The 12,309-nt window shown below is 43.1% G+C and overlaps 1 protein-coding gene across 3 annotated transcripts; it reads right to left on the reverse strand.

Annotated features, from left to right (window-relative positions):
• Window positions 1-622: 622 nt before the first annotated feature.
• GCSAM (germinal center associated signaling and motility) lies at window positions 623-11,035 on the reverse strand. Of its 3 annotated transcripts, none has more exons than XM_070403551.1 (7): window positions 10,927-11,035; window positions 8,932-9,000; window positions 6,436-6,480; window positions 5,391-5,437; window positions 3,690-3,718; window positions 2,614-2,830; window positions 623-1,053 (listed from the first exon to the last, which is right to left on the reverse strand). In XM_070403551.1, exons 1-7 carry the CDS (start codon window positions 10,953-10,955, stop codon window positions 1,031-1,033), a joined length of 459 nt encoding a protein of 152 aa, XP_070259652.1. In that variant the 5' UTR covers window positions 10,956-11,035; the 3' UTR covers window positions 623-1,030. The 3 variants fall into 3 exon arrangements, with proteins under 3 accessions (XP_070259652.1, XP_070259651.1, XP_070259650.1); XM_070403550.1 differs by having other exon boundaries at window positions 623-1,056; XM_070403549.1 differs by lacking the exon at window positions 623-1,053 and having other exon boundaries at window positions 2,491-2,830.
• Window positions 11,036-12,309: the final 1,274 nt, after the last annotated feature.

The raw sequence follows: 12,309 nt of genomic DNA on the forward strand, positions 1-12,309 counted from the left end.
CTTTTCTTGTACCTCTCTTATGTTCTAAATAAGAATTCGTTCACTGACTCAGGGATTATTTATAGGCACTAGTATGAATGTAAAACAGAAACCACAGAGCCCACAGTAGCTGCATTAAATGTGCCTCCGTGAACTTTGGCTGCGTACAGTTGAGACCAACATGGGGGAGGGGAATTTTCTGATATATTTGTGACTTAAGGATAAAATTTAAATCTTCAGCCTCATTTTTTTAAAAATCAAGAACAGGAATTTTTTAACTAAGGGGTTGCATCCTCAACCTTTACAACTGTATACAAATATTGTGTGTGTGAGTGTGTGTGTGTGTGTGCATGTTCTGTGATAAGGATATATAGCTTCCATCAGAAATCCTGAAATCCATAAAAAGGATCAGCAATATATACAGACATTGTAGGTATTTCAAAGGACTCTTCTACTCAAAAATAATTTCCTCTCATAATCCCTCAAATTTCATTATAAGAACAACTTTCTTTGGTTAAGCACTTATAATTAATATGTTCCTGATAAAAGGCATATAATGTTTCAAACAGGTAATACTTTCACATAATAAGACTCAAACAAATATAACTTATCATGTTAAGTTGAGAAAATTTGAACCCATCAGCTTCCACAACAGTTCAATATCCAAGTGAAAATTTCCAGCATAAAATGCAGAATTCTGGGTTTCTGCCTTGCTAGAGGACTGATGGGTACCCTGGATTGCCAGGTACATCCACCAGTGGTTTCTCTGTACATCATGAAGTTCTTTGTTTCCCTTTGCTCCATGTTTTCAGGATCTGTATTAAATAGTTTACATACATTAGATGTAATCTTCCTGTTTCTGGGTGAAAAGTTAAGCCTCCAAGTTCCATGCTCAAGGTCATGGAGAGAGGAAGATATAGAACCAGGATTTAAATAATCAATTATTTGACTCTGAATTCCACACACTGTCCCCTACACCATGTTAATGTCTTGTACAGTATTGCCTGCCACCACCTTTTGAACTTGAGTCAGTCTTGGCCGAGTGTCAAAGTTATGGTTCCATGTGAAAGAATTCTGCTAAAAACAAGAAGTTAACGGAGGATAAGATACTAGGATGTGATTGACTTCACAAATCTCTTACTATTTTAAAATCCCTAAAATTAAGACAATGCATGGGTTAAAACAGGAAGTTGAAAACACAGGTGCGAATATAGAAATAGTCTAATTTGTTAATTGTTGTTGGGCTCACTCATCTAATTTGTGGTTTAACATTTCCATACCATTGTATTGGTACCTGCTCTTATGAGTTACATCAATACCCAAACACATTTCTGTTTAGTTTATCTCAATTCTGATTGTTTAGGGGAAGGGCCTACAAACTAATCTCCTGTGGTACCTCAGACATTACATAAACAAATGACTATGGCTGTATTATTCCAATAAGATTTTATTTACAAAAAAAAGGCAGTTGGCCAGATTTGGCCCATGAGCCACAGGTTGATGCCCTCTCTTTTAGGGGCATACATAATTCTAGGAACCCTGAAGAAAAGATGAGGCAAAATAAATAATCAAAGCATATGAAGAAGTACTCATTTGAGAAGGGATGTGTGTATATGTTATTTTCCCCACATAGACATTTTATGCATATTTTCTACAGGACATATTACTTAATACTCAGGCATACCATAGAGTAGAATATATTGGAAGTACATTGGAAGAACACTAAATTGGAAGCCAGGAAATCAGATTCCAGATAAGGTTATGTCTCTAACTTGCAACATTACTTTGGGCTAATGAGCCAAAAAAAGATAGTGGGAGTAGGATCTCCAAAGATCTTTCTATTCTATCATTGTTTGATGCTATGATTTCTTTTACTAAGATTTAAATGCCAAGTTAAAAAAATATATGGACTCAAATCATATAAAAATTACATAAAATTTTTGGCCTGAGACATACTGATTCAACCCATGGCCTGAGACATACTGATTCAACCCATAAAATTTTTGGCCTGAGACATACTGATCCAACTAAGCCACCAGAGCCAGAAAGTGAAAGGACACTAATGCAAAGGACCCATTTAGAGGCATGGAGTGAGCAGAACATACAGGCGCCCACCTGGAAGGCTAGGAGTGAGGAGGTGGGCCCACAGACACGTGTGGAATGAATGAATTCCTTGTGACTTCAAAGGACAACCGTGTGGGCATTTTATAAGAACCTGGACAGAGGAGCAAAAACCATTGTGACCAGGGAGCCCCACCTGCCTCTGAGCACAGCAGCCATTTCCAAAGCCATTTGGAGCCAAATATGGTCCTTCCCTTCTCAAAGAGCGGTTTAAGGATCATTGGTCGGTTTTGGGATGTTGAATATTGAGTAGGATCTAAGAAGCCCCGTGGTTTACACACCATGCTCTGCAGAAATCCCTGTAGAAAGGGCTGTTGTGTGCAGGTGGCGGTGAGGGTGGGAGAGTTCAGCAGAGCTCCCCACCCCCAGCTGTTATGTGCTGGTGTGGAACACACGTGGGTGCACTGCTTCATTATGGAGGGGAAACTCAGCCTCAGAGGGGCGTGTATGTGGACGTGGCTTTTGCAGGGCATGAGAGGAGATTCTACTGGACACTGAGAAGCTCATATTCACCTTCCGGGGCAGGTGGATGCCTAGGGGTGGGAGGCACATGGAGAAGTGAGTACTCAGTCTCGGTTCCTCTCAGCGACTCTCTGGGCCTCCGGACCTGGCGGGGAACGTTCTCATAGTACTCCTCTGCAGAGTTCCCTGATGGCCTCCTGCCAAGGACCCTGTGATCGATGAGGGTGTAGCACAGCTCCTCTGCAGAGTTCTGGTCAGCGTTGTCCTGCTGGTCAGAGAGCCGTCATCAAGACTTGGTCTCTTGTCATTCTCTTTACGCTTCAGTCTCAACATATGCTCGACCCTGGGCAAAGCCTGGCTTCCACAAACCACGTCCCCTCCATCTCTTGGAACTTTTTTTCCTGAATAGCTGCCCCCCCCGCCCCCACACCTAGCCCAGGTAGCCAGAATGCTCATAGTGCCTGGAGTATTCAGCCTTCCCGGGCCCATGCTCTCTGCCCCTGTTTCGGCGGGACTCCTGGCCATTCCATGTAATTCCCAGTCCCAGGACCCTGAGAACAGCCCCTTCTTACAAAAGAGAACACTCTCATGACACCTAAATATGACTGGGTTATGATATTTAACCACCCAGGCCAGATAATATAAAGGGAGATGATGGAAGAGAAGGTCTCATTCAATGAAGCCTCAAAATACACAGGAAAGAGCAGGGATTTGGGGGTGAAGCTTGGTTCTGAAGCAGGCCCCTGCCATCTCGAAAGCTGTCTGGCTTTGGGGAATTTCACTTAATCTCTCAGTTTTCTCATCTGTAAAAAGGGGAGGGGGCGTACCAATCTTACAGGGTTGTGCTGACAGTTATGTGAGATGATGCACGCAAAGGGCTCAGCACACTGCCTGGCATGAACTAAGTGCTCAGTAAATGTTAGTTTATTTCAATAAATAGTACAACAGAGGTGCTGCTGCTTCTGCCATCAGGCCTGCATACATCTCTGGGCTTAGAAGCATGAGCACCTAATGGCTTTCTTTCATGTCTAGGTCAGATGGGGTCTTGCAGACCAACTTCTCCTGCCATTTGGAGTGTCTACATTTTTACCATCAACTCAGAAAAGGCTTAGAGATGCTCATATTACCTGCTGGGTAGCAGTGGATGTTCCTCCACCTGAGAAAGAAAATACACTCAATGAATTTCAGGTCATGGGGAGGTTTGAGGGGGGCGGGGGGGGACTGGGATACAAGCAACCAGAGAGCCAAGGAACAGCTGGGACAGCCCTTATCAGGGCTACAGCTCATCCCTGGGGAATGGCAAGGCCATCGAAACAAGACACGTCCGGAGCTGTGCTCAGGCTGAGATGAGTGGAGGGAGACTTATTCGGTGGGTTTTCAGTTAAGAAATCACACTTCCCTACCACCTGCCCTCTCATCTCTTCCTTTTTACACAAAATTCATTGCATGCCTGCTCAGCACCAGGCCTTGAGGAGACAAATAACCAGACACTGTCCCTGTACTTAAGGGGCTCACAGGCTAGAACAGGCAAGGGCCTATGAGAGATCCACCACACAGGGGAGGGCTGTAGTTTTTACTGTAGGTGACGGGGAAGGGTGGTAGCGTGGAGGCCGGTGCTCAAGGAAAGCTTTGCAGAGGAGAAATACTCTTAAGCTGAACATTCCCACTCCGGAACCTGCTGCAGATAAAAACAGAAGCAGGCCAATTTTGCAAAAGCAGTTGGCCCTGGCCATTCAACCAAGAAGCAAATGGACACACTTGCTACCCCTTGCAAACACACCAGCACAATAAGCAAATCCGAGCTTTCACATAGAAGCCTCATGATACCACCCTGCCAGGGAGGTGGGTGTGCCCATGTTAGCCACCTGATCGTACGTGTTTGGATTTATTCTTCCTCCCTACCGACACTCAGGAGGCTCATCGCTCCATGAAGTCCCATGGCCCTGCTGGGCTCCCCTAGTTATCCCACAGAAAAAGGGTGTGTGAGTTTCAGCAGAACTGGCCCTGTTTCTACCATGTTTTGCTCTGATGCAGATTAGGGTTTCCTAGGAACCACAATTCCCCTGGGTAAAAGGGCCAGGGGTGGGAGGGCTGTATTATTCACTCACACACCTTACAGGGTTCATTTCTAAGATTCAGAATGAATAAGCTAGGCTCTCCTCTTTAAGCCCAGAAGGCAAAGGCAAACGTTGTGTTTCTTCTTTAGAAATGCAGTGGCCTGTCCCCAGGCCTATACTTTCTTATTTTCTTTCTTACTTGTGATAACCACTCACCACTCTCTCCTTCTCAAATCCTTTTGTCTCCTTAACTTCAGCCCTGTTCTGTCGCCAGAGACCATTGCATAAACTCCTAGGTGGTCTTCCAGCACCTGCTTTTACCATTCCTGACCACAATTTGTGCTCCGCACAGCAACCTGGGTGATGTCTTAAATGCCCCTTGTTCAAAGCCCTGCAGTTCTCAAGACAGAAGCCCCATTCCTAAATGTGAGCACCAGGCCCTGCCCCTCCTCTGTGTTCTCTGTGCCCAAGCTGGCCTCCTGGCTGCTCCTTCTGAGTGCCTCAGACCTCCACCTTTTGCATTTACTGTTCCCAGTTAACTCCTTCAAACCTAGGGACTAACTGAAGCATATGGAGATTAATAGGCCAATCCCTGCTTCAATGAGCTCACAGTCTAATGGAGAAACAGAGCCATACAGGTGGATAAATTGCAGCAAAAATGTGTAAGTTTTGTACAGAAATATGCCCACGGAGCTCTGGGAACACAGAGAAGGGGCAGTTTGAAAGTGTAAGTCTATCAAAAGTGAAAATGATGTGAAAGCAATAACTTACCTTCCTTTGGGAAATCTTGCCTGGTTTTAAAAATGTGCATCTTTTTCCTGCAAAAGAGAAGGAAAGTAAATTGCTTGTTTCAAAATTCAGAAACTCTCAAAGGAAATTATACCTTCTATAAAAGTTTATTTTTAACTTTTTCATTTGTTAAAGTTATAGGCCTTTTTTATTACCTTCTTCAGCATAGAGAAATAAGAGGATAGAAAAAAAAAGGAAAAAGGAAGGAGACCACGTAGAATCTAATATTTTTGTATTTTTATCTCCTCCTCCCTTTTTTAAGGCTGATATGAAATGGATTTAGAGGTGAAGAATTATGGTGATGTTATAGTAGTATTTTTGGAGATTTTTTTGACAAAATATTAATTTCTCTCATATCATATGAGTTAAGAAGCCATCGATATTTCAAATCCCAGCCTTCATCCCAATCCATGATCTCTAAACAAACAACTGAACAAAACAGATATGTCTAATCTGAGCACAGAGGTAACCACACTGTATAGATGACCCCCTGGAAAACACACAATATAAATATAATAGAAGCCCTATCATCTCAGGAATCAAGGATGGCATCTGCTCTAAGGAGAATGACCATATGTCCTGGTTTGCTATGACAGTCTAGTTAAATGTTGTTACCAACTATTTTTAGCATCCCTGTCACTCTCAAAAGTTTCCCAGTCTGGATAATGAATTATATGATCACTCTGGTTATAAATTTTCTGTGCAAGGGACAGAAATGCGTGCTGTACACAGAGACTCTGGGATTTGCCGTGTGGGAAAGGGGTCTTTCTCTGCACTGGCAGCCAGTTTCATCCTTGCTTCCAAGGCTTTCCCATTTGAGGAGCATGTACCACCCATGAGACTCTTGTTCCTGTTTTTTAAGCAAACTTGAAACATCACTTTCCTGACTAAGTCAGATGATCGTCAGGGCTAGTGACAGGCTTCCGCTGTGGCCACAGACAGCAGGGAGTTCACAGGTAACTTACAGCAAATACCACACTCACACCACACGTAGGGAAATAACTCCTGAAAACAATACTCCACTCACCATGGGAGGCAGAAACACCCTTCAGCCATGTGGCGGTCCCAGCACCTAAAATACCGGAGAGATGACACAGATCACAAGGTTGGTTTCTACAGCTTTGTCAAGGTCACTCTCTTCCCTGTGACATTTCTGTGAAAATCTTGTTTCTCTCTCCAAGAGAGCATTCATTCTTGGTGACTTGGACACATCTATCATGCTAGGATGCCTTGGTCCTTTCAGGACATCAACTGCCCTTTGGAAATATGAAGATGACACTAACCACTCCTAATTAGGGAAGAAGCCTTCTTCTGTGTCCTCAGAAAAGGAAAAGAGCTTTCATTCTCACTTCCAGCTAGTTACTTGGTCCCTGGTGATGATGGACACACAGAGTTATCTCCAGAAAATCAAGGCATAAGTGTGCGTAGATTTTAGAAATTGCTTCCAGGTACGGGTTAGTTAATAGTTACACAGGATTCCACTGCACTCTGAATTTCCTCGGGACACACTATACTATAATTGCCTGCTCGCTTATCTTTATCCCACACTAGACTGTGAGCTTCATAAATGTGGGGACCATGCTTAACATCATGGTATATATCACCAACATATGCCACAGTACCTGGCACACAGAAAATATATTTTCAATAAATATTTGATAAATGATTAAGGAGCTAAGAACAGAGCAACGCTAACTGGCTCAGGAGATCATCAAATCTGCCTTGTTACATTCTTTACGGTAGAAAGGCCAGATCTCCCTGCAGGCAGACATCTAGGCTGAAGTCTAAAGTGTCCTCTGGGCATCTTTCTGAAGATGAGGTGCAGTCAAAGTCCACATTAACATTGTGTGTTCCAGGAAAACTGTGTAAAGACTTTTGGAAAACACCACCCAACAATATCTTCCCCAGTGAGCTTTCCCAGGAAGTTCCCCAGAAAGGGAAGTGGAGGTGAGGCTGCTGCATGTGACCTTGGCTATGGGCACTAGGGTGGCTGAGTGTTCTAGGGTCAATGTATCATCAGAGCTTTTGGGGCTGAGAGTCATGGCTATAGTGTTTCCTTCTCTTCAGGCTATATTCAGAGTACTGTAAAACAGTTGTTTATATCTCCTGTTTCTGTGGCTAAAGACACACCAGAAGAAAACTATCAAATCATACCAAAGCTAAGAAATCAGATTCACGGGAGTGGGATGAAAGGAGACTATTGATTTTGAGTTACTGGCTCAATATCTCTGGCCTTCTTGAACCAAAGTTTCTTAATCTATAACAGTGATGGCGAACCTTTTGAGCTCGGCGTGTCAGCATTTTGAAAAACCCTAACTTAACTCTGGTGCCGTGTCACATATAGAAATTTTTTGATATTTGCAACCATAGTAAAACAAAGACTTATATTTTTGATATTTATTTTATATATTTAAATGCCATTTAACAAAGAAAAATCAACCAAAAAAATGAGTTTGCGTGTCACCTCTGACATGCGTGTTATAGGTTCGCCATCACTGATATATAACATGAGGATACTTACACTGCTTACCTCATGGAGGTCAAGTAAAGTTAAATATAAGCTAAAGCTATTTTTAAACCAGCTATTTCCCCCACTCAACGTTTCTGCAATATGCTCCTGCATTTTAATTAAGATGTTTTGGTTTGGGGTGGGTTCAGATAACCCCTGTGAAGGAGGCCAGACGAATGTCTATGACACAAGGCTCTGGGCCAGCAGTTCCAGGTTCCCATCTCTTGCACAAAGCTTGCCTGGCTCCCCAGTCTACCCGATATCTCCCTTGTTATAATGTCCATGGCCCTCTGTCCTGTTCCATCATTTGGAGTGCATGAATTAACATATGTCTTTAGCTTACAGTGAAGAAATGCATACTGTTGGGGGGAATCTCTGGGACCCTAACTCCTAACCCAAGATTTGGCTTAGTGGTTGCTTTTTAATTGATATTCTTTTAAAACCTTGTCTTGAAATCATGGGAAAAGTGCAGATGACTCTACAGGCCTCAGAACAATTGGCTTTGGCACCCTTTGGGATTCTTGGGCTCAGGGACACTATTTCCATACATTAGTGATTCCTGGCATTCAGAGGACCTGGTTAGAGAGGACTGATGAGGACGTCTTGGTTTAACAGCATCCAGGTAATCACACACATTTTGCTCCACAAACCTTCCAACAATTGTAGTGATGAGGGGGATAGGGCCATTTCAGAAATAGAATCTTAGAGCTTAAAAATGAAATGTCTGGGATGGAACTTGAACACAAAGGTACTTGAGGTAGACAAGCAAAGAGACAATAGAAAATAGGGGTCTTCTAGTTGTTACCAGTTACACTAAGCTTCTAGCAAAATGGCACATCTCTTGTCCAAAGGTTCACAATGATGTCTTTTGTCTTGTCTCCTCGTTTACTATCACTACAACTGCGGTTGGGTCTAAGCAGATCCTCTATGGTGGGGTAAGTGATGTCCAGGATCTGACCGACTTCACTCTTCGTGGGCAAAGGCTGGGAGAGGTTCTGCTGGGTTTGCTCTGACCTGGATGTTCTCTGCTTGAGGTTTTGATTTTTCAGATCCCAGGGTATCTCTTGAGTGTTCTGTTGCCACCTAAAACTCAACATACCAGGACTGAGTTAAGTATTTCCAAGCTTCCAACCTCTCTTCATAGTTTTTCCAACTTTCCTTATTTCTGCTATTTGTGTTGTAACCCCAGACCACCTCAGCTTCCCCCTTTTGCCTTCACTTATGCCTTCCTAAAGCATACACCGTGATCTTTGATCTGACCTTCTCTCCATTACCATAACAAGAGCCTGTCAATGTTTTCTATGCACAACCAAGCCCAAATAATTTGTTCCCAAATGTCTGGAATTCTGATGATGACCCTGAGACTATCAGTATTTAGAAAGGCTTATCTGCTTGATGCAGTTTTAGGGATTATACACAGGAATGGGGGAGGACACTGGTTTTGTTTCATGTAAATTGCCTTCTTTCACAGAAAGTACCAAGACAGAGAGAATAGGATAAAAGGGGGGGGAGGTAAATTAAGAAAACAAAAACAAAACAATAAAACCCCCCACACACTAGCCAATTTGGCTCAGTGGATAGAGTGCTGGTCTGCAGACTGAAGGGTCATGGGTTTGATTCTGGTCAAGGGCATGCATTTCGGTTGCAGGCTCAATCCCTGGCCCAAGTTGGGGTCCCTATCCCTTCCACTCTCTTTAGAAATCAATGGAGAAATAGCCTCTGATGAGGGTTAACAAAAACAACAATAAAAAAAACCCACCAATAAATTGTTTTATTGTTTGGATTGGGTTTTTGTACAACCATCTTTTCATTTGCTGGAGGTATAGATAAAAAGAAACTAATAATTAGACACTACTTACTATATGTTAGCTACTTACTATATGCTTTATACATATATACATATACACATTATAAATACTAGTTATTATACTATACATGCTTACTAGATATACTATACATACTATGTATACTACTAATAAAGGTATATAATGTATATAACACATATGCTTTCTATTTAATCCCAGAATAAATCCATGATATATAAATATATTATGATTATTTTTTTACTAATGAGAAAACTGAGGCCAAAAGTTTGGCACCTTGTCTGAAGACCCCCCAACCAGTAAGTGTAAAGGATGAATTTGCTTTTGGCTAATTCCTGTTTTGATTTTAATGAAGATGATGGTCAAGAAAACTACCTTCTAATTATTGAACCCTCCTATGTATCAGGAACTATGCCAGCATCACACACATTAGAACCCTCCAAGGTAGATATTGTATTACTATTGCCATTTGAAATGAGGAAACTGAGGTCCAGAAAAGTTAAGGTAAGTTTTCTACCAATGTCAATGACCCCTGTTTACCTGTTGCAGGAAGTGTGGCAGACATGACCTCATAATGTCAGGAAGCTTGCTATTTATTTTGAATTTAAATAGTGATTAAAATGGTGGCAGTGTTGCCTGACCGGGGTGGCCCAGTAGTTGATTGTGGACCTATGAACCAGAAGGTCATGGGTCAAACTCCAGTCAGGGCACATGCCCAGGTTGTGGGCTTAACCTTCAGTGTGTGGTGTGCAGGAGGCAGCTGATGGATGATTCTCTCTCATCATTGATGTTTCTATCTCTCTTACCCTCTCTATTCCTCTCTGGAGTCAATAAAAATATATTAAAAAAAGAAAAAGGTGGTAGTGTCTTAAGCTTCTTGTGGTGCATTAAGAGCTCAGGAGAGCATCCCTTCCCAGGCCTTGGAAAGTTGTTCTACTGCAGAGACCTCCCTTGATAAAGTCCTCTCCTTTCAGCTGTTTTTGCCAGTTGCTCACCATGATTTTCAGGAGAAGGCCAAATCTATAAGGAATTGAAATTTGTGTCTGATACATAGTAGGTACTTCACGCTTCTCAGTTCTTACTCAATTCCCTTCCTCCCTCTTCTAAAAAGAGACCTCTTTCTCTATTTCTGACTACATTGCCCTGACCCATCTCCTCTGGTCTTTTGTAGGGAGTCTGCACTCACCTGTTCTCCCTCAGCAGAGAGTTGCCCATCCTCTCAATCCTCCGGTGCCTTCCCCTCAGCCTGCCTTGCTCTCTGACAGGGCAGCTCCTGACAGAGATAGGCTGCGTTGTTCTGGCCACCAGTGCAGAGCGAGCTAAAAGGAGAAGACTATCTCTCTGCAGAGGGGAGGAGCCCGAGGAGAAAGTCAGAGGTGCACACGTGCACAACTTCCTAAAATGTCAGAGCCTGAAAGAACCAGCCTATTGTTCTTAACAGAAGTGTTGGTCAGTGAGAGCTCTGAGCCCCTGGGGAAGCCCCATTTGCAATTACAGACCAGCCATGCAGTTTTCCCATCAGACACCTAAATTTATTAAACCCTTTTGAAGCCTTCGAAAAATGAAAAGGGGGGATTTGGTTTTAAGACAAGAGAAGTTTAAAGCAAATTAAAGTGAAGCTACAGACCAATATAAAATAATAGCAAGACATACATCACATAAAAAAAGATTTTTATTCAGAATATATAAAGAACTTTCAAAACTAAGAAGAAATCAGACACCCAATAAGAAAATGGGAAAAAATATTTGAACAGACTCTTCATCAAAGGAAATATACTGATGGCAAATAAATACATGAAAAGATGCTTAACACTATGGTCATTAGGAGAGGTAAATCAAAACCACAGTGCAGTACATTACATGCCATTAGAATGGCTAACAGTGAAAACAAAAACAAAAGCCGATAATACCAAGTGTTAGCAAGGAATGTAGGGCATCTGGAAGTCTTATGCATTGCCCATGGCAAAACAATGTGGCAGTTTCTTAAGAAGTTAAGCATAGCCTTGCCATACAATTTAGCAATCCCACTCCTAGATGTCTATCCAAGTGAAATCTACACTAATAAGAGAGAAATATGCTAATTGACTGTACCTTTGCTATGCCCTAAGTCACGCCCATCAGCCAATCAGAGTGACTATATGCAAATTAACCCAACCAAGATGGCGGCTGGCAGCCACGAAGCTGGAGCAAGCAGGAGGCTTGGTTGCCCAGGCAATGGAGGAAGCCAAGCTTCCTGCCTGCCCTGAGCTGGCTGTGGCCTCCACTCATGGCAACAAAGTTTCAATTATAGAAGACAAATAAATCCCAGATACCTGCTTCCAGCCAGCCTCCACTGGGAGCTTGGGTGGCTGGGGGTTGTGGCCAGCTTGCAAACAGCCATCAGCCCCTCACCCAGGCTGGCCACACCCTCATGGGGTGAGGGTCCCTGCTGGGGGGCTTAGCCAGCCTGAAAACGGCCCTCAGCCCCTCACCCAGGATGGCCAGGCACCTCAGTGGGGACCCCCACACTGAAGGGGCTGTGGTGAGCCTGCAAACAGCTACCAGCCCCTCACCCAGGCTGTCCAGGCAC

This window comes from Myotis yumanensis, unplaced genomic scaffold (genome assembly GCF_028538775.1).
Source record: "Myotis yumanensis isolate MYYU_CA2020_CCGP unplaced genomic scaffold, mMyoYum1.0.hap1 SCAF_2, whole genome shotgun sequence".
Classification (NCBI taxonomy): domain Eukaryota; kingdom Metazoa; phylum Chordata; class Mammalia; order Chiroptera; family Vespertilionidae; genus Myotis; species Myotis yumanensis.